Here is a 23,129-nt window from a genome sequence, read left to right as displayed (position 1 = left end):
TTCTCAGTACTTGTAAAGTGATGCTGAAATTTGAATTTATTTTCATGAGACTAAATTCAACCATAACTATTACCAATCTAAATGCAGCTTTGAATTATTGGACAGCCAGAAATCCAATATCTCCAAGAGTCCTATGAACTCTATTCCCTTTAAACCCCCTTATCAAGTTTATATTGCTGCGAGCTGCTGTTCGCAATCGTTCTTTAGAGAAGCATCACTGAGACTGGAATTTATCAAACTGAGAAAGAATGGTCAAACTTCTCCAAGTTGTCCTGAAACGGAATGAATAGCTGCTGATCACCAACAATGATAGATTTATCATCATTATAATAATAACATTATAAATCAAGAGTATTGTACCAGAAAAGCAGTGATTAAATTATAGGTTCATATATCATTGTGATATCGCTAAACTACTCATTTTTAAATTATAAATGGAAGTTATAAAACATACCAATATTTAATCTAAATTATGACCAATTATTATTTTTTAATATCTACCTGTTTTGTCAATTTCCGTAACTGTTCAGTGAGTTTACCAGCCATTTCATCAAATTTTCTGAATGCCTATAAAATGTATAGAATCAAAGTAAAGTTTTATTATTATTATTTCAAACTGTATTCTAACCATCAGTAATTCTGCTGTGTACAGGACTCTAGACTTTAAGCTAAATTCCTTCTGAATTTTTTCTACATTTCGAAGTTCTGCAGAAACTTGGGAATTGTTTTGTTTCAGAGTTGCATCTCTTTAGAAAGTTTTGTTGCCACTGGAAGATTGCTCTTGAATCATCTCTATTAATAATACTGAAAAAAAAATCTAGACCACTCAGCTGACTTACATTACAATAGTTGTAATATGTAACACCATATGTAAAACAGCGCCAGAGACTTGGTTCAATCCCAACCTCGTCCTGTCTGTGTGGAGTTTGCACGTTCCCCCTGTGACTGCGTGAATGTTCTCTGAATTCTCCAGTTTCCTCCCACATCCTAAAGATGTGTGGGTTTGCTGGTTAATTGGCCTCTATAAAAATTGCCCCTGATGTGTCAGGAGTGGATGACAGAGTGTAATAACACAGAACTGGTGCGAACGGGTGCTCGGTGGTCAGTGCGGACTCAATCAGCCAAAGGGCCTGTTTCTATGCTTTGTCTCTAAAACTAAACTACATAAGAAGTCCAACATTGGAGAGGAGCATCGGGGAACACCAGGAAGAGTGTGCACCAAGTTTGGGATTTCCATATTTGTTTAAAAGTCTGCCAGTGTCATTGTTTCATGGAAAATTATTGTCTGATCTGTGGAGCCCTTTCAGCATTTCATGGAAAATTATTGTCTGATCTGTGGAGCCCTTTCAGCATTTTTGCCATAAGATCTCATCCAAGGTCTTTCCACATCGTTCATTCATACTTTTGGTGTGCAGAGTGGCCATTGACAAATTCACACCTGACTCCTGAAGAGTGTTTCTGATCTGTCAGCCAGGTGTTTGGAGATTTTTCTTTATTATAGAGAGAATTCTTCTGTCATCAGCTGTGGAGGTCTTTCTAGGCCTGCCAGTCCCTTTGTGATTAGTAAGCTCATCAGTGCTCTCTTTCTTCTGAATGATGTTCCAAACAGTTGATTTTGGTAAGCCTAAGGTTTGGATGATGTCTCCAACAGTCTTATTCTTGTTTCTCCATCCCATTATGGATTCTTTGACTTTCATTGGCACAACTTTGGTCCTCATGTTGATAAACAGCAATAAAAGTTTCCAAAGGTGATGGAAAGACTGGAGGAGAGACTAGGTGCTGAGAGCTCTCTTATACCTGCATTGCGGAGGCAATTAAACACATCTGAGCAATTACAAACACCTGTGAAGCCATGTGTCCCAAACATTATGGTGCCCTGAAATGGTGGGACTATGTATAAACACAGCTGTAATTTCTACATTGTGAAACCAAAATGAATAAAAATACCCTTTGATGAAATCTGACAATGGGCACTTTAACCACATGTGATTTTTTTCTATTACAAATCTCAAATTGTGGAGTACAGAGGCAAATAAATAAATGATGGGTCTTTGTCCCAAACATTATGTAGGACAATGTACATGCCTAATGGATTTAGGATGGATTTTATGCTAATATTCTCATCGAGAGAGGAGGAGGAGCCATCTTGGGGAACGGCTGCTAACCAGCAGCAGTCCGTTTAATTCACTTTTTTTTGTAGTTCTAGTGAGTCCTGTGTTTTGTTTGTGGGTGAAATAGGCTTTTTAATGTGGGGGGAAGGGGGTAACTATATTTCTAGGTCCCTACCTGGTCGGTGAGGCAGCTTTTTCTCCGGGCTGCCCCGTCGACCCGTCCTCGTGGCCTACCAGCAGGCGTGGAGCGCCGTTTCCTGGCGGGGACCGCCCAGCACCTCGGCCTCGGTGGCGGCACAGCGCAGGAGCGCTATCGCGGAGTGGAGCGGGCGATGCTTTGCCTGGGTCACCGCGCTGGATCGACGCGCTGGAGCTCCGGTGAGCTGTGACCGCCGAGTTCAACACCTCTGGGCTGCGGGTTTGCGGAGCGGGCGGCGCCGACTTCAACATCGGGAGCCTCGGAGCTCCAAACCGGCACGGACTTGTCGGCTTCGGAAGCCGCGGTCTCCGGTAAGGAAGCGGCCGTTCCAGGTGGCCCAGCCGCTGAGTGGACTCTCCCGACGCCGGGGCAACAGCACCCGGCGAGAACGGCCAGGAACATCAAGCCTCCGTAGAGGCAATAGGCCTCAATAGGCCTGACTTTGGGAGAACTGGGGATGGGGACTGGACATTGTGCCTTCCCCCACAGTGGTAACCATTGTGGGGGAATGATTTTTGTGTGTAAGTGAGTATTTTAGTTTGTGTCCAAGATGGCTGTCGGAAGGGAGAGTGGACGCTAGCGCGGTTTAGCTGCCGCTGCTCTCTCTTCACATTGTGTTTTTGATTTTTTTGTCTTTGGATCGATTTCTGTCTTTAATTTGTGTATTGGCGATGTCTTTATTATTTATTTTACTCCGATTATATGTTTTTTACTCTTGTTAAATTCTGTAAGGTGTCCTTGAGACTTTTGAAAGGCGCCCACAAATAAAATTTATTATTATTATTATTATCTTATTGACCAAAGTTCAATTCTTTCCATAGTTGTTTAATAACAACTTATATAAGAAAAGTCAAGTAAAAAAAAAAATCTCTTACCTCTTCTGGTGCCGTCTGACAGGTTATCATGGCATCTAGGAATTCATACAAGTACTATACAATTAAAAGAAAAGATAAATATACAGATATCCTTGAAAAGTAGTAATGTAGTAGCGTCTCACACTTTACAGAGGATTCATATCAAAGTTCTATTTAAAACAATGCAAAGAAGTGTTAAATACTCCGGAAATATATTGGTGTATGATGCCACTTCAAATGAATCTAGATATTTTCATCAATATGAAGGGATTCCAGTTCAATCTATACCCAACTTTTTTCTGCAGTTCAGCACACTGAAATATTCTCAATACTCCTCGCAGCAGATCTAGTGGGACACTTTGTGGAATGTTGGTAGCTGCTCTACTTCTCCCCTGCCCCTGTACACTTGAGCCTCATGTCTCAGCGCATGCAAACTATTTGCATGCCTTGGCCTGGAATGTATAAACAGATTCACTTTCTTGTATGTGGGCGTGTAAGATGAGTGACAGTGGGCTAGAAATTCACCCTCAATCACCTGCACTACAAGCGGCTATATCGCTGTTGTGGGATGACACCGTTTCATTGAATTCACTATCTTTTCGGAAACTGGGGGAGTTCTTGGTAACCTGAAATGAGGAAAGGATTGAAATGTGGAGAGGGGAGCAAAGAAAGCAGATGCATGCTTCCATGAATGGATTCACCTGCAGCTTATAAGTCAAAATAAGGGCATGGATAAATGAGAACTGCTCCAACATAAAATATGGCACGCAGATTTCCTCATTATTCCCTCATCTCCAGCTCTGACAATGGCCACCGTCTCATTTCCACGGTGATATTCACTATCATGTTCCCTGGGGTTCAGTGAGCCCGACCTCCCTTTCCTTTTCCTGCTGTCTAATGCCATGCACTCCCTTTTACTACAAGAAAGGGAGTGTTGCTGCTGTTTGGAACATGTAGATATGATAGAAAAGCAAAAAGTGTGTATGAACTGCGAGTTGTGGGCATGAGGTGTGCGAGGGTGAGTTGGAACCTGTACATTTTCTGATTGAGTACAGATTGACAAAGATTGGAGTAGTTTGGCAGTGGATGTGGAGATAATTACTGGTAGAGTGGTGCATTTTGGGCACAAGCTGTGTTTTTTTTCCAAATGACGAGAAACTAGGAACTGAAGACATTCAGCTATCTTAGTACAAATGTTTACTAAAAGTTAGTGAAAGAGTACAAAGAGAAATTCAGTTCAGTGATCAGAGTAGGAAATGGAGCTCAATAGAGCACTGCATTCAGTTTATGGCAATTCATTTAAAGAAGGATATATTAATTTTGACGTGCTATAGTGCAGACTTATAAAAGTGATCCTGCGAATAAATGTTAAATTATGACTATGGAAAAAAAAAGGATTATATTATCCTGACTAAAGCACTGTGATACCTTAGAGTGCAAACTGAGCCACCGCACTTAAGAGATGTAGAAGGCAAACAAAAAGCTAGTCATATAGAATATGAAATAATTTACAAAAAATAATTATGTTCTCTACACATCCACGACTCTTTGCTAACTGGGGTTTATATAGATGCATAACTCTTTTTATCACTATTTTGAAATGCTGCTACATAATACCTTAACAAAACATTTGTGGTATGCATTTTTTTGTTGTAAGTAGAAGTAAACATGGCTTATTTGTGAAATTGATAAGCTCCACTATCTTACCGGTGTTAGAAACTTGTACGTAAGATGAGCATTTTCAGCCAAAACATCTGCAGCCAAGTCAAAATACTGGAAAAAGTAAAACAAAATAGTTCACCAGTTGTGTTTTCCCACTAAAACATTATTTGAAATCTTTCTACCAGAGTAAATATGCAAAACATATTTTATTACATTTTTCCATATTTCTCATTTGTCAAGACATAAAATTAATTCTATTTCACATAATACCTTAAAATCAATCATACGTTTCTATTTAAAAGAAAATATGCACTTAAATTGTACTAAAATACTAAAAGCATAATTTCACAGCAATATTGATACATTGAGAAACAATTAATCAACCCTTTTAATTTGTGCACATACATACACGCACTATGTATCATACATATTCTAACAGACTGCAAAATTTAATTTGCCAGATCTGATGCGGGTCAGAGTATAAGCAGTCTGTTTGTGCGTGATAGTCAACCATGTTTATTCTGTAAATCAACAACTGATTTTGCCCATGAAAATTGTATTCTTATCTTGTCAGCCTAGAAAATATTTGAGGATGCTACAAACTCTTCAATATCTACTGTCTTTAATAGATGGAAAAATGTCATTAAGATAGATTGCAAACGTAGACCTACATTGTTAATTATAATGTAATTATGTTATGAAAAAAAGTATTATTTAATATTTGAAATAACAATACAAATTATCACTAATAATTTAAAACTATTTTTGAACAACTAACAGAACATTTTATTATTCTCAGAAATTGATTCCTTAACATAAAACAGCCCAAAAAGGTTGTAAATGTAGTAGGTGATTCCTGGAAGGAGATGATCATGGCTTTTTCCGTAGTGCCCAGGAGGAAACCCAAAAAACATTCCCACTGCTCTTGGCTGTATATGGATGGAAAAGTAACAAGTGTATATTTTCCTGTTGCGAAGAAAAACCGGATCTGAGCTGCCTCAAATCCTGCTCCCTTCAGGATAATCCAAATTCCGATGAGTCAATTTGAGGTGATGATTAAAATTGCCATGATCTTGTTGTGTCACAGATGCATTAACTGTCTACTCTCACCCTTGCCGATCTCGATTTTGAATGTGAACACATTTGGATGCAAACCGGCATTCAAAAGGTTTTGAGGGAGAATCCATACCTCCACTAAAATTTATTTGATTAAACATTGAACAATTTTACTCACTAAACTGGAATAAACTCTATTGCCATTTGACTCATGATGAAAATCAATTACAAACCAGTATTGGTATGAATTCAGCATGGCTTCATTTTTACCATAATTCTATTATCAAACTTTGCTGGAGTGCAATTTAGATAACATTTTGACATTTTTACTATGTTAGTAATGATCTGAAAAATTTACCCTTCTTAAATGTATACCATCACTATTCAGCTTCACTTTATTTATTCACTTTGTCTAAATGACATATTCCTGTAGCTTTCCTAACATTGATATTAGATTAACTAGATTATACTTTATTTTTTCTGTTCCACTCTTTGCGTATACTAACAAGACATTGGCAATTCATCAAATTAATGTCATAGCTTCCAAGTCCAGAAATGTACAACATTTCTATTAACATGTCTGTAATTTCCTGACCTACTTTTAGTATCCTGGAGTTAAAACCATTAGGTTTGAGGCATCATTCATCTCGTCTTAATAGTTTCTCTATTTAACCATATAACAATTACAGCACGGAAACAGGCCATCTCGGCCCTTCTAGTCCGTGCCGAACACGTATTCTCCCCTAGTCCCAACTACCTGCACTCAGACCATAACCCTCCATTCCTTTCCCGTCCATATATCTATCCAATTTATTTTTAAATGATAAAATCGAACCTGCCTCCACCACCTTCACTGGAAGCTCATTCCACACAGCTACCACTCTCTGAGTAAAGAAGTTCCCTCTCATGTTACCCCTAAACTTCTGTCCCTTAATTCTCAATTCATGTCCTCTTGTTTGAATCTTCCCTACTCTCAGTGGGAAAAGCTTATCCACGTCAACTCTGTGTATCCCTCTCATCATTTTAAAGACCTCTATCAAGTTCCCCCTTAACCTTCTGCGCTCCAAAGAATAAAGACCTAACCTGTTCAACCTTTCTCTGTAACTTAGTTGCTGAAACCCAGGAAACATTCTAGTAAATATCCTCTGTACTCTCTCTATTTTGTTGACATCCTTCCTATAATTAGGCGACCAAAATTGTACACCATACTCCAGAATTGGCCTCACCAATGCCTTGTACAATTTTAACATTACATCCCAACTTCTATACTCAATGCTCTGATTTATAAAAGCTAGCACACCAAAAGCTTTCTTTACCACCCTATCTACATGAGATTCCACCTTCAGGGAACTGTGCACAGTTATTCCTAGATCCCTCTATTCAACTGCATTCCTCAATTCCCTACCATTTACCATGTGCGCCCTATTTTGATTTGTCCTGCCAAGATGTAGCACCTCACACTTATCAGCATTAAACTCCTTCTGCCATCTTTCAGCCCACTCTTCCAACTGGCCTAAATCTCTCTGTAGACTTTGAAAATCTACTTCATTATCCACAACACCACCTATCTTAATATCATCTGCATACTTACTAATTCAATTTACCACACCATCATCCAGATCATTGATGTACATGACAAACAACAGTGGACCCAACACAGATCCCTGTGGCACCCCACTAGTCACTGGCCTCCAACCTGACAAACAGCCATCCACCATTACTCTCTGGCATCTCCCATTCAGCCACTGTTGAATCCATCTTGCTACTACACCAGTAATACCCAACAATTGAACCTTCTTAACCAACCATTTTGCAATTAGTTTTATAAATGATGTCCAATACTGTCACCTTTTAGTTTTTGTTATACTCATTGAATTTCATAAATGGATCCACCGTATGAAACCAGGAAGTTAGCAGCAAACTGAATTCTTGTAAAGTTACTTTCACCTAAATAGTTTTCTGCTTTACATTTTTCCATCTTGCATCTCGCTCTTGTTTTCACTGCACTGAGAAAAATCGACATCAATGGCTACACAGTAGTGCATCGACCATTCAATTCAATCCTATGTTTTAAAATAATTTTAAATGAATGAAAGGGGACAATTGGCTGAACTGCATACATAGTTGACCTGGCAGATCGAGATGGAGGATGAGAATGTTTAAGATGCCATGTAAGCTACCAATCAAGTTGGCTGCTTTGTTTGGGATAGTTTTTAGTTTCTTGAGTGTTATTAGATCGACACACATCCAGACAAATACATCAGGCTCTTGTGATTTGTAGCTAATGGAAATACTATTTGGGTTAATAAAATTATTTCTCTTGCACAGAATTTATTGTGTCCCAACTTCAGAAAAAAAACTTAGTCTAATAAAACATAGACTGTAAACTGAAGAAAATAAAAGTAGAAATGCTTATTTTCAAATGATATAGAAAACATGCACATAAACACACTTCATATTTGCAGTACAAAAGAAGTAGGTTGCCAAAGGTTTCTGGTGGAAAAGGGTTCTGTTGGAGTAAGAACTGTAGTTTTTCAAAACCCTCGGTTGGTTTGGTGTCCATGTTCATCAGGGCTTGGTTATGAAGAGTGACTGGGTCAAGTTCCTATTGAGAAAGTACAGTAAATTACTGCAGGCTTGCTTATATCATTCAAATATAGGAGATAAATGTCTTACAAAGAAAGCTTGAGTACACGCTCAAGTTTCTTCTTGCATTTCATTGATTTAAAACGTTGCTGAACATCGGTTACTTCTTGAACACAAATATCTAGAGAAGCTTCCAATTAGATTCAGATTCTCAATATCTCTTTTATTCCCACCCTTCTTCAGTTGCTGTCTTTAGACTTTAGATTTTATAGATGCAGTGTGGAAACAGACCCTTTGGCCCACTGAGCCCACTATGACCAGCGATCTGCCTGTACACTAATACTATTCTACACAGAAGGGACAATTTACAATTTTTACCAAAGCTGATTAACCTACAATCCTGCACATCTTTGGTGTGTGGGAGGAAACCGGAGCACCTGGAGAAAACTCACACATTCACTGGGAGAATGTACAAACTCTGTACAGACAGCACCCATAGTCAAGATTGAACCCGGGTCTCTGGTGCTGTGAGGCAGCAATTCTACTGCTACACCACTGTGTCACCACTGTCAAAAGCCTTGTTTGCACTAATTTCATATCATACTCTATGTTCCTCTGTGTTGCTAACTCCACTTCTATTTCTAGGCATTATATTGTTTCCATCCTGCTATTTCTAAATCCAGCCACGGTACAATGCTCAGCTGGTCTTCAGGACTTTTCCCTCAACCATATATTTCAGATAAAAGCCAGCTATTTATCTGGCAGTCAAATCTTAGTCATGTCAGGCCCATGGCATTAATGGTTTCTGACTTTTGGACCAGAACTCGACAATAGGAAATCCTATCAGTTTGCACAGTGATTGTTTGATTGATTTTAATCATTCCCACTGAACAAAATAACTTTATCTTTCCTCAGCTATTCCCAGAGCTTCTATTGCACAGGTCTTTCCTCAGTCCCTTCATGATTGCACCTGTACCTGGCTGACAAAAAGGACGAGACTTGTTGGCTCTGACCTCTCAGGACCAAATCCTCTCAAACAATAGCCTCTGGTGATATGCCTAGCAAGATCCAATTTTTTAGATACCTTTTAAAAATTACAGAATTGTCTTGTTTTGAAAAACTGTAATTTATTTTGACTGTAATTCAGTATTAAACCATTGGAATAAATCCTTTCAACTATTACTTTGTTTACTTTCATGGTTGTTATGTTGGCCTTGGCTGTAAAACTAAAAGGCTACATGCATAACTACTGGATAATTGTAGAGCAATCTCTTTTAGCAACGTAATCATAAAGGAATCGTTTTTAGTTAACTTTGAGTCAAATATTCCACGTTTATTCCAAAGGAAAAAAATGCTGACACAGTTCCAATCATACTGAGCTGCCCACGACCTAATTAGTGATATCCTAAACAATATGACTCTCACTCTCACCAACTACTACAGATGTGTCGTAGAAAACATTTTATCAGGATCTATCACAGCACGATTTGGGAACAGCTACATCCAGGTCACCAGAATAATATAATCAAGGATCAGTCACACCCTGAACACTCCCTCTCTCCTCAGTCCCATCAAGCAAGAGGTGCAGAAGTGTGAAAACGCACACCTTTAAGTTCAGGGACAGTTTCTTCCCAGCTGTATCGAGACAACGGAACCATCCTATCACCAACCGGAGAACGGTCCTGACCTCCCATCTACCTCACTGGTGACCCTCAGATTGTTTTTAATCGGACTTAACTGGACATGATCCTGCACTAAATGTTATTCCCTTTATCCTGTTTCTTTACACTGTGGAGAGCTTGATTGTAATCATGTATAGTCCTTTCCTTGACTGTCTAGCACTGTACCTCGGTACTCGTGACAATTAAATAAACTACACATGAAGTACAGGAAAGATATTCCCAACAGCTGTTGCTGTCCAGACCAAAAAGGTCACAACTTAAGGATACTGGGATTTCTTTGCCCCACAGTAGGAAAGCTGTGAAATTCACTATTATGTAGGCATTGGAGGATATGTTTTTAAATATATAAAAAAATAGAAAGGTATATTTCGTAATTATTAAGGGAACAAAGTATATAGGGAGAAGCTGGGAACAGGGTACTAGGCGCATGATAAGCAATCATAGTGTTGAATGCTGAAACAAGCCTGAAGAACTGGATAGTCTGTGCCTGCTTCTATTCTCTATGCTCATCCACTTGGTTACTGGAATAATTGTGAGGATTTTAACAAGAAGTCATTATCACATCAGCAGGTGAACTTACCTCTTCAGACCTTGGCGGCATGTCTGTCAATGCCTCTTGAGCCGCTTCATCTGTTTAAAAGAGACAGAAGAGACATTCACATCTATAATATTCTATCATTTGAACAATATTTTCCTGTGTCAAATTAAACTTTTAAAATAGTACAGAATCAGGACAAGAAAATACCAGATATACTATAAGCAGAAATGTCCCTATTAAATGGGGTCCTATTAAATGGAACCAGTTCCCCAGGAGTGATCAACAACAGTGGCTGCTTCAAATAACATAGTCTAACATCCCAAGCAATACTGGGCATCCCTGCCACATCCTGGGTTACAAAAGATCTGCCTTATGACAATTCAATATCATGCAAGTTCTCCCAGACTCTACTCTCAGGTATAGCACACTGATCCCTTCACCAGGAAACAATACAGCGATCACCCCCAGAAAAATACCCAATGCATTTTCCAAAATCTCATTGAAGTAAGATCAAATATTTAACAAACTAAAAAGTTGGCTTAAGAAAGTACAAAACAGCTGCAATTATCTTTGTCTTATGCACTTACAGTTCTTAAGCTGGTATTCAATGGCTGCTTTTAGATTAAAAGCTTCAATCAATGCAGTTTCATGAAGCACCAATGTGTTACCAACACTTCTCACATCAATCCCTTCCGTTGTCATTCCAACACTGAGCTCTGAAAAACAAAAAAACAAAAAATAATAATCACAAAAACAAAGACCTAATGGCAAAGGGGGAAGCCATTCAGCGCATCGTGTGCATGCCGGCTAGAAAGGTAGTTACATAAGGTTTTCATCCAGCCTTGCTCTTATTCTGTCACCTTGTACGTTACTGCTCTTCAAGTGTTCAACATTTTAAATGAGATGATGGTTCTGCAACCTTTTCGAGAGACCCCCTATTATTCTTACAGTAAATACATTTTTGTTCTTCTCTCCTCTAATGCTTCTACTTTGGCAGTTTGTGACATCTCTAACACAAGGAAAATAGCACAGACATTGGGTATGCAAAATAAATAAAATCATGAAAGGAATAGATCAGGTAGATGTACAGTGCCTCTTGCCCAGAGTAGGTGAATCGAGGACATAGGTTTAAGGCGAAGGGGCAAAGATTTAATAGGAATCTGAGGGGTAACTGTTTCACACAAAGGGTGGTGAGTGTACGGTGTGTGGTTGAGCCTGGGACTATCCCAATGTTTAAGAAACAGTTAGACAGGTACATGGATAGGACAGGTTTGGAGAGATATGGGCCAAATGCAGGCAGGTGGGACATGTAGCTGGGATGTTTTGGGCGGTGTAGGCTTGTGGGGCCGAAGGGCATGTTTCCACGCTGTATCACTTTATGACTATGACTCTCTATGATAAAGGAATGAATGAAAAGATGTATTAATAAGGTACATGAAGAATACAAAGAGAATCATGCAGATTTTGCAAGTGGTGTAAACATTACAATCTGGAAATCCAAATGTAGGCAGGGGGTTTGGGGCTCAAACAAAGAATACTCATGTGTTTTCTTTATTTTTTTAAATAAAGGTAAAACCAGACTAATCAACTCACCTGGATGTTCCCTGATTCCACGTTCTATTATTTCTGCAATATACTTCAAAGCAGGCGCATACTGTTTCATGCTGTAGTAACACAGGGCGATGTTGTAGGTCAAATCTGAAAGAGAACAAGTAACAGAGTATATTTTATGTAAAACTGCAACATACTATGTGCTTTATAAATAGCCATTTGATGTACAATACCATGACTTCTCCGATTTTATGTGTGAGGATTCTATAAAAGAATGAGGTGGCTTTTGCCTTTTTCAGTATTAAATCAGCTATGCATAAATGTTATATTCTATTATACTATACATTTTTGTAATTTCAGGTAGTAATAATAGTTGCAATCTGCAAAGTATAAATAGTGCACGACAATTAAACTATAATCTTTAATTTTACTTTAAAGTTTACATACAGATTAGAAACTGATTTTTGGTAACCAGTAATTAACTGTTTCTGCTGAGGATGTTCAATATCTTCCTAATATTCAGTTCTATTGTGAAAAATGAGGGGGAAGGAAGAGAGATATGGAGATAAATTAGGATTTGGGTCAAAGGGTGTAGAATAATATTGCCTCGTGTTATTAGATGGCACAATATGGCACTGTGCCACCACTGGGCAACTAACACAATCATCAGGGATGACCACAGATGCACAGCATTGTTAGTTGGGGTGTGTGTCAGATCTTCATCAGTGCAGTTTGCCTGCAAGATGTCAGCACTTGTATAACAATGAAGGAAAGTCAACTGGTGTTAACTGAAGGATGATATCTGTGATATATTCCTTGCAATTCAAAAAGGAAAGTGGCAGCTCACGACCTTTTGATTCAATTTCTGCTCCCATCAGAATCACCACTGTCCTCAATGAAATACAGAGGGAAATTATAGTAGTATTAGTATGAAACATGACAAAAAGTGTCTGGTTCAATTTCTCCATTGGTGGGATTTCTTGCAGAAAATAGTGCAAATCCTTCACAACACAGGCAACATACCTTGTGTGATTTATGCATGAAACAAATGTTTTATTAATATAATTTCTAGGTTATGATTCAATGAGAGCCATAATAATCTGGTATGCAAGGCTTATAAAGATTTTCTTAAGAAACATTACATTTTATGACCAATACTTGGTTACATTTTAGATATTTTTAGACATTTTACCTGGTTTGTAGCCCACAACCTGCATGGCTGCGGTAAATTTCTTGCAGGCCTCTTCATTGTGTCCTTCCTTGTACAGCAAACATCCCAAATTAATCTCAGTGTCTGGGTCATCGGCTGTCTGCTGCTCCACAAGGCTCTAACATAAAAAAAACATTCTTATATTTTATTACATAATCATATAAGATAAACAATTTTCTAATAACATTAATTTAAATTACACATTACATGTTTTATCTGCTCTACTATAAAATCATAAAAGTATCAATTAAAAATATCAGTATGCAAAGTTGTTTCTGTCATAAACATTTTTAATAGTTCCTTTCCTCGGGCAGTCCAGGGTTATAACCACATCTGTTTGAATGTCATGGCACATGAATAGCCCAATCATCCCTGAATGTGCTGTATGTAATACCTTAACCCCATCATCCCTCTTTATCGCCAGCCCTATTGGACTGCTTATATCTATCATGACATAACAAGCAAACACATTGACTTAGTCCCTGTCTTTTTCTCAGCAGTAGTTCTAGTTTGTTGGTGAACAATCCAGGTGGTCAGCTTCCATCTGGGAGTAGCAGGTAGGTGTAGGTACTGTGTGAGTGTTCAGGTCTAAGGGAAAGTTGAAGGACAGAGGGATTATGGAGTATAAATCCATTGGCCTTTGAAGGGGCAGAGCAGGTAAACAACACGATTAGGATATGGGATACTGGCCTTCATAACTCATGGCATTGAATGGGGAAGTTGGGAGGTTATGTTCACAGCTTGGTCAAAATTCAGGTGGACTACTGCGTGCATTTTTGGGCACTAATGTGTAAGGTACGATAGCACTGGAGAGAATGCAGAGATTCTCCAGTCTGAAGAAGGGTTTCGGCCCGAAACATTGCCTATTTCCTTCACTCCATAGATGCTGCTGCACCCGCTGAGTTTCTCCAGCTTTTTTGTGTACCTTCACCAGGATATTGCCTGGGATGCAGCAATTCAGTTAGGGAGAGAAACTGGAGATGACAGGTTGTTCTCCCTGGAGCAGAGGAATTTGGAAGTATATGATTGAGGTGTATAAAATTATGAAGGGTATAGATTGGTGAGAAAACTTCTCTACAGATGAAGTGGTGCAGACACAGAGTAGAGAGAATCTGATGCAACAAAATTAAAAGTACAGGGTTTTGAAAGGAAATATAGCACTAGAAAAGTGGGAAAGGTTGAAATCCAATCATATAAGCATCGACTTTACTAGGCAAATTCATCATTTGATGTCTACTGTAGTTTAATGGGCAATATTTTTACAAATATTTTAATTATTTAAAATGTAAGTGCTAGTCATGCTAAAATCGTATTTATACATAGAATACTTTTATTTTTCTAGGTTTACATTAATGTTAAGTATCCAAAACTGAGAATTATGCAATTTTTACCTTTGCTCCTGTAAGGTCTTCTTCTCCGTATTTAATTGCAGATTGGAGTTTCAACACCTGATCAAGAAAATCACATTTTATTTATGCTTTCCTACTTCTTGGAGAAACCATCACAATCTACTGTAATATTTGAATTATTACTGAAAACAAAATTACCCATAATTTCTCATGTTCCATTTTTATTTGTTGTAGTCATTTGTTCAAAAATCAGTAAAACCAGGCCAGAACTACATAATTTCACGCAAATTCTGTTTGTATATAAAACAAGCATAATTGTGGCAAGAACAATGTGCCAGAAGTAGATCTAATTCAATAATCGCAAATATTTTAAACAATTATATAGAACAGCTAAAAAGAAATAGCAGTGCCTGAGCCGACTTATTTAGCAGCTCCTAGGATTACTTATCTAATCCTAAACTGTACATCTGCAGGAAGCAATGGCAACTCAAAGAAATTCAGCTCAACATTTTTGAGCAGTAGTTTGGGGAGCATGCATTGTGGACTTCAGGCATATTTAGATTTGGATTGAGGCTCAGACTAAATACAGTAGACAGCAGTTTTGATTGGTTAGTGGTAAGGATAAAGAGGGCATGAATGCAATTTAAATAGATATGGGAATGAGATGGAGTGAAAATGGAGCCCCATCCTTTGCTGTTATCCGTCAGGGACAAGAAAATTGCCACAAGTGTGGACATTGACTGCAGCACAAATTGCTCACAGCATCATGGTGCATTTGTTCATTCAAACTGGAGAGTTGAAAGATGTTTGCAGGTGGGCATAAAATAGTCAGGGAACCAACATTGTTCTTTCCACTATGAACTAACGTTCCAAAAGCTGTATTATCTGCCATAATGCCAAGTTTTTAAAAATCTCCTTGTTGCTAAAGAATTATTTTGAGATGGTTATTTAATTCAAGTCTAGAGTTTATTGTCATTTGTCCCAGATAGGACAATGAAATTCTTGCTTGCTGCAGCACAACAGAATATAGTAAGCATAAATACAGAACAGTTCAGTGTGTTTATATAGCATAGACCATACATATACACATAAATAAACAGATAAAGTGCAATAGACTGTTATAGTTCAGTTTGTTTGATGGCGAGTTTAATAGCCTGATGCCTATGGGGAAGAAGCTGTTCATGAACCTGGATGTACCAGATTTCTACCTTCTACCTCATGGCAGCGGAGAAATGAGTGTGTGGGCATTCTTGTTGTTATGGTTGATTTAACAGTGATTAATGTAGCTGGAACTAAAATGAGATTCTACTGACAAATGTTTCAAGGGCAAGGGTACAAGTTAAAGAAGCCAAATCTCAAAGGTATCTCAAGATTACCAAACAGGTCGTTTAAATGCTGGACGGATTATGTAGCGTGAGAGTTGGGGGTTTCAATTCATGGAAAGAGGGAGTTGTACAATTTGTATGAATACCACTTAAACTTAAAGGAAAGGAACAAATAACTGGTAAATCAAAAGAACTCGGCAGACACTTAGACTGATATGAAAATCAGAAGGGTTTCTTTATTGTTAGGCTAATAAACCTTATTTCTAAGGATCATCATACTCATATGTTTGATTATACGTGAATGGTACGGCAATGTCGTAAATATATAGAGTATAGCACGGAGCTGTGATGGCAGCCTTGCATTTACGGGATGCATGCAGTCCAATTTAACAAAGCTTGCACAAAGCTTGCATCGCCAGCTATCTACTCATGGCACACACACAACTCAAGTTGATTACTCTGCCTGGATCTTTTTTTCCAGAATAACTGCAAGAATCACAATAAACGTCCTTCTGAGGTTTTCTCACTAATTGATAACATCATATGATCTTAGTATAGAGAAGTCTTGAAATTATAGGTTATTGTTCTTCAGAGGAACAGAGCCTGACAATTTACATTTTTATTACATGGTTAATCACTACAATTCCAAGCCATGGCTGATATAAACTAAGTCACATAAATTAGGCAAAATGGACATACAAATCTCTCCATAACATAATGGGAAATACCAGATTTTCAGCAATAAATGTTCCAAGCATGTTACCTTAGTTTGATAAACTGGATTATCTATTAGAAAAGTTGCTTTCATGGCTTCTGTATACGTGCAAGCCTTGAAAAGAGATTGTGCATGGTAGAGTTTGTAATCATCTACTTCTGGGTGAATCTGTACCAATTGTTCATAGCAGTCTGCAGCATTCAAAAAGTCTTGCATTTGATAGTAACAATATCCCAAAAGAGAGAGTGCTGCCCGGGACTGGAGACAAATTGACATAAATTAGGAAGATTAGAGCATAGACCATTAATTAGAAATAATGTAACCATATTCTTAGATTCCAAAATATTTTCAAGCTAAAAGCAGTCACAAAGGGCCACATTTAAAAGTGTGCCATTAAAGAAAAATACATCTTCCATTAATTTCTACAGCAGTGCAATATAAAGTTTTTCTGCAGTGAAATCAGCCTCACTTCTTTAAGCAGATTTACAAAAAGTTTGAAACCTTTTTTTTTAAAGAGCCAAAATTCAAACTGTATTTAGTTTCCTCGGTGATCGATGTGAAGGGGTTAATACATTTTATTTAACAAAATATTAAGAAATGATCCTTCGGTCATTTTCTAACAGGAATTTGAGAAGTAGAAACTTTGTCTTAGTCTCTAGCTCTCTACTAACAACAATGTATATTTTATATGAGAAAGCATTGTTTAAAAGATGATGCTCGGTGCCTAATCTGTTATAATTTACAATTTTGCATAATCACAGTCCTAGAATCAAGGACAAGGCACATAACACCAGATAATAATGAATCAATGCTAGCATTTACACAAAATGGAGTTGGCTGTCCTTCTTTGTCTAGAAACGTAGTCCAGAAACTAAAATGAATGCATACACAGTAGAAACATGTGTAGATGCCCGAGCCAAGTTTGGAGAATACTGTTGACATTGCAAATATATCAATAACTTGTTATTGGTTTAAATTATATGTGGGTTCAGCCTCCCTTGCTTCCCTTAGGCTACAGACCTTTCAGTCAGATTTAGAAGTCGTGCTAAGTGATAAGAAATGACTATAACGTTACTAACTTTTCTTTGTTCGGAGAGTGTGCGACAGGGAAGTTAAGGTATATAGCTTTCAGCACACTCCCGCTAGCGAATAAAATAATTTTGCCTTATTTGGTGTTGTGACTTGTCTGTGATGAGTAAGAACCTTAACTTTAACATATGAACACTGACAAATGTAACTGTGTGTGCGTCTGTCCTACTTAACCTATGGAAGTCAAGTCCAAGATTGCTCTCAGCTTCCAAACCTCAGGATCATTCCAGGCTCCTCTGGCCGATTTCTGCCATTTTTCATGGTTTGCAATTCACTGATGGTTTAAGGAGATCACTCAAAATCTGTCTTCAAGGACAGACGACTGGAGTAGGCTGATGAGCATGAGCATTTGTGTAGGAAAGAACTGCAGGTGCTGATTTAAATCGAAGGGAGACACAAAATGCTGGAGTAACTCAGCAGGACAGGCAGCATCTCTGGAGACAAGAAATGGGTGATGTTTCAGGTCAAGACCCGTCTTCAGACTGATGTCAGGGGAGTGGGCGGTGCAGATAGAATGTAGTCGGAGACAATAAGACTGGTGGGAGAACTGGAAAGGGGAGGGGATGGAGAGAGAGGGAAAGCAAAGGCTACTTGAAGTAAAACTTGAAGGAGAATTTCAAGCAGCCCTTGCTTTCCCATCTCTCCATCCCATCCCCCTTCCCAGTTCTCCCACCTGTCTCCCACTCCCACAATTATTGCTGTTTTGGGCTAACATTTTCGGATAGAAGGCGCTGTTTGTTTTTAGAGTTGTGAAAATAATTTCTCAACCCATGCCTGCTCAGACCCCAGCATCCCTGTAGAGTGCACTCTGCCACAATGGTTCTGTAAACAGCAAACTACAATGCAAAAGCCAATAAAAGATTTGTGGGCAAACACAAGTGTTATGAAACGCCGCTGTAGTTTACTCATGGCTGACAATAAAATAAAGAGTTGTGATGAATTCCAACTGATCTGTCAGGACTAATAACAAAAAAAGTAAAAATCGTTTTAAAAAGAATAATTATCCTTCAGAGTAATAAAATATCTGCACAAACTGCACTGTTGGCAAAACCTCGCCATGCAGCTGTTTACATTGTATTTTATGGAAACTATATTTTCCCATTTAAAAGAAAATCAACAAATTACTTTTGCATGTTTCTGTAGTTCATTGTTGAGAACATGTATAGCCTCTCCATATCTCCCATCTCGGATCTGAAAAATTGAATACAAACTATTACAGACACAAATAGTGGCACTTCTCCTTCTTGATATTTAGTAGAATGTGCAAAACATAAAACAAAAACTGCTAATTAAATACCACCTTTAGTGCAGCATAAGGTTGCTTGGTATTTCACAGGTTTATTATCAAACAGAATATATTACTATCAGGGGATGTTAGTGCAGCTTACAAAGGGATAAGTTACGGAATAGGTTTTGGGGAAACTCTTTGGGGAACATCATGGAGAAAGACACATATTTAGTAAAGGAAATCCAGAACTTTCTGGATCCAGATAATTAATGGAACAAGATAGTGCCAGCAATGTTGTGACTCTTATGTACTGCCTCAACGTTACTGACCCCTACTATTCTTACATTCTTGTACGTGGGTATGATTGTGCTTATGTATAGCAACAATTTATTAAATTGTATGTAAAAAAATAATTTCAATGCACCAGGGTACACATGTCAATAAAGTACCATTGAACGATCCTTGATGGGGTGTGGTTCATTTTGAGACCGCTCATGAAGCCAACAATGAAGGAGTGCAAATATCTGGCATGGTTGTTTGGAAGGAAGAGGGGGAAGGAACAAAGCCATGGAGGGATTCAAAATCAAAGAGCCATGCACGTCAGTAAGCATACTGATGTGAGATGAATGGGATTTGTGTATATATATAAATGGCTAAGCGGTTACAGAGGATGGAACAAAATGGCTGCTGGCGCAACCAGATGAGGTGGAATCAGAAGACGTGAGAAGGGAGAAAAATGGGCAGTAGTAAGGATGATACAGATATTTGTGTGAAAGCTTATTTAGGATTAGATTTTAGATTGTAAATAACCTGGTTCAGTTTCAAATAGTTGCCATGAATGGAATATGTAATGCGGGAATGGAGCTTGCAATAAGGACCAAGGACAATGGGCTAATAGAATCAATGCTTTGGAATATTTCAGATGTGTCAATTAAAAACAAAAGTAACATTTTCATGCTGCTTTTTATTATTCTGTCAGAAATTACTTCAGGAAGCGAAGTGCGTTCAGGAAGTGAAACAGTACACACAACCCTGTCTACATTGATGGCGCAGAAGTAGAGATAGTCAAAAGCTTGAAGTCCTGGGAATAAATGTCACCAGCAATTTGTCCTCAACCAACCAGCCACATTTGAAGCTATGGCTAAGAAAGCACACCGATTTTCGAAGGCTTAGGAAGTTCAGCATGTCCTCAACAATCCTCACCAACTTCTACCGGTGTGCCATAGAAAGCATCACAGACTGGTTTGGGACAGCTATCCAAGACCAAAAGAAATTGCTATGAGTTGTGAACGTAGCCCAGATCATCACATTAACTCCATCTATACTTCAGGCTGCCTCGGTGAGGACACCAGTATCATCAAGGACCAGTCTCATCCTGGTCATTCCCTCTTCTCCTCTCTTTCATCAGGCACGTTGTTTGAAAACACACATTTGAAAACAAACACAGTGGCAGTTTCCTCCAGACTGTTATCAGGCAACTGAACAGTGTAGTCCTGACCTCCCATCCACCTCATTGGAGATCCTTGAACTATCTTTTATCGGACTTTCACAGACTTCAATGTTAAATCTTACACTGAAATATGTAACCTTCATCTGTGCACGGTGGATGATTTGATTGTATTCATGTATAATCTATTCTCTGACTGGAGAGCATGCAAAACAAATACTTTTCACTGTATTTTAGTACATGAGACAATAATAAACTAAACTAAAATAAAATAATACAATGCTTTCTTTACAAATAACATCAAGGGTCCCAACCCAAAATGTCATCTGTCCATTCCCTCTGCAGGTGCTGCCTGATCTGCTGAGGTCTTCCAGCAATCTGTTTTTTGTTCAAGATTCCACCGTCTGCAATCTGTTGTTTCTAGACCCAAATATATCTTGCATCCATTTTACAATTGTATTTTTTCATCAGCTGCATCATTACAGTTGTACATGAGCAACATAACAATGCCTCAATGTCAATTTTAGCTAAATGAAACACTTCTTCAATAAAGTTAACAGCAGCTACAAAATGATAATTGAAGTTGTAAGTCAGAAAAAAGACAAGATATATATTCAAAACATTCATACCAGATGGCAGTATAAAACAAAATGGATCAGGTAATAATGTACAAAATTTTCAAAATCATTTTTTCACATACCTTCTTCCAGATATCGCTCACTGAAATTACCTTACAGTAAGCGATATCTGGAAGAAGGTAGGTGAAAAAATGATTAGAAAATTATATACAGCTTGAAAATGATGGAATTACTTGCTGCTGCCATTCCATCAGACAATACATTCCAGATTGGAACCAGCGGAATGAAAACAATTCTTAACGCTTCCACGACTCTTTGCTTGTTATTATATATCTATTAAATGAACATTCTGCAAGTGTAGGTATTTACGCTGCCTCGGCAAGGCCACCAGCATCAGCTCCTTCAGAATATTTCCTAACTTTAAATACCCACATTAATTTCCTCTTAACTAACTCTGCTCTGCAGAGGTCAATTCCAGTTTTTTCCAGCCTCCAGTAATTCCATCATCCCTGGGACCATTTCAATAAATCTTTTCTGAAGTTCCTCCCTTAGCTTTGGTGTCAATTCTAAAGTGTTTTGCATGGAGCTGCACACATTATTTAGCCACTGTCTCTCCAGTAAGATTTCCCTTTGGGCCTACATTAGTATTGTGGATGGCGGGGGGGGGGGGTTAATTACTGACCAGAAACTCACATAATCAGATATATAAATGTAGTCCTGTCCCAACAATTCTAATGAAACCTGATTTCATCATGGTTAAAGCAACCTGTTTGACTGCCACTTCATCCAACACCCCAGCATACTACAGTTACTATCTTAGTTATCTCAACAACACTTCATTAACCCACAAACTCGACTAACACAGGAGCATCGCCAAGTTATCCTGGCTCCTGTCATCGTTCCTTCAATGTTGCTACCACTCTCCAGTCACAGTATTCCTTTTCCATAGCACTAGAACCAATGATGCACTTCAAGACGTTAGTAACCCACCAACTTCTCAAGAACAACTGGGGTTGAGCTTTGACAGTGACACCCCCTCCTGGAAAAAAATCGAAATGGATCATAAGGTCACAACAGTTATCCAAGATGCAGGATAGAACACCACAGGAGACCCTTCTTCCCTGTGGCTACCAAACTGTACTGCTCCCTCCCCCTTCTGTCGTGGGGTAGACAGACTTCACAATCTGTGCACATCTCTACTCCTTGACACTCCTCACTTTAATTTCATGTTTCATGTATTTTGTATTTTTATGACTGTTGGCAGATCAATTTCTCTCCTGGGATAAAGTTCTATCGTATCGTAAAAGACCATGGGCTTTGGGCAACTCATATGGTCCCTAATTACCAAATTATGCTTATATTGTCATTAAAATGTAACTGCAGTGTACAAATGTAGTACTATGTGATCTTGCTGTAACTTAAAAAACTCTCGAGGCGTATTAACCTGATAGGAAAACAGATGCCTACATCCTCGAGGCCCCGTCCACAACTTTTAACAGCACTCACCAGCTTATAAATGGTCGTTGTATATTCCCCGTCCTTTATCTGTACCAGTGTCATTTTGATTACAACGTGAGCGACATAAACAGCCTTTTAACAAAGACCTGTGTTGATTGACCGTACATTAGCTCCCACACATTATCCGTCACCTCGGGTAAAATTATCCTTCACCGCGTTCGCTGTGATCATGGAAACCGCCCGGAAGTACGAGAGGAAATTAAATCACTGGCTTGAACTCCGGGTGCCATCTTTACTACTGGCACAGTCGCCAGTGAATACACCGGCAGCGCGTAATGATCAGGTCGCCATCTTAACTACTGGCGAGAGGAGGAAGAAGTAGGGTTTCGGCCCGAAACATCGCCTATTTCCTTCGCTCCATAGATGCTGCTGCGCCCGCTGAGTTTCTCCAGCAATTTTGTGTACCTTTTAACTACTGGTGAAGTCGCTGG

At 38.6% G+C, this 23,129-nt stretch overlaps 1 protein-coding gene across 2 annotated transcripts in view; it reads right to left on the bottom strand.

Annotated features, from left to right (window-relative positions):
* Positions 1-22,884, bottom strand: part of ift70 (intraflagellar transport 70) — a 49,878-nt gene extending 26,994 nt beyond the window's left edge. For both annotated transcript variants that reach the window (XM_055651224.1, XM_055651225.1), the window contains exons 1-12: positions 22,687-22,884; positions 19,053-19,118; positions 16,887-17,096; positions 14,841-14,897; positions 13,432-13,567; positions 12,282-12,386; positions 11,276-11,404; positions 10,731-10,780; positions 8,335-8,487; positions 4,872-4,937; positions 3,186-3,239; positions 502-567 (exon numbers count right to left, since the gene is read on the bottom strand). In XM_055651224.1, coding sequence (XP_055507199.1) covers positions 502-567; positions 3,186-3,239; positions 4,872-4,937; positions 8,335-8,487; positions 10,731-10,780; positions 11,276-11,404; positions 12,282-12,386; positions 13,432-13,567; positions 14,841-14,897; positions 16,887-17,096; positions 19,053-19,118; positions 22,687-22,740 — 1,146 coding nt within the window. In that variant the 5' untranslated portion in view covers positions 22,741-22,884. The remainder of the gene's footprint in view (positions 1-501; positions 568-3,185; positions 3,240-4,871; positions 4,938-8,334; positions 8,488-10,730; positions 10,781-11,275; positions 11,405-12,281; positions 12,387-13,431; positions 13,568-14,840; positions 14,898-16,886; positions 17,097-19,052; positions 19,119-22,686) is intronic.
* Positions 22,885-23,129: the final 245 nt, after the last annotated feature.

This window comes from Leucoraja erinacea, chromosome 20 (assembly GCF_028641065.1).
Source record: "Leucoraja erinacea ecotype New England chromosome 20, Leri_hhj_1, whole genome shotgun sequence".
Classification (NCBI taxonomy): Eukaryota; Metazoa; Chordata; class Chondrichthyes; order Rajiformes; family Rajidae; genus Leucoraja; species Leucoraja erinaceus.
The sequence above is the reverse complement of the archived record's forward strand: the minus strand, read 5'-3'. Positions and strand labels throughout refer to the sequence as shown.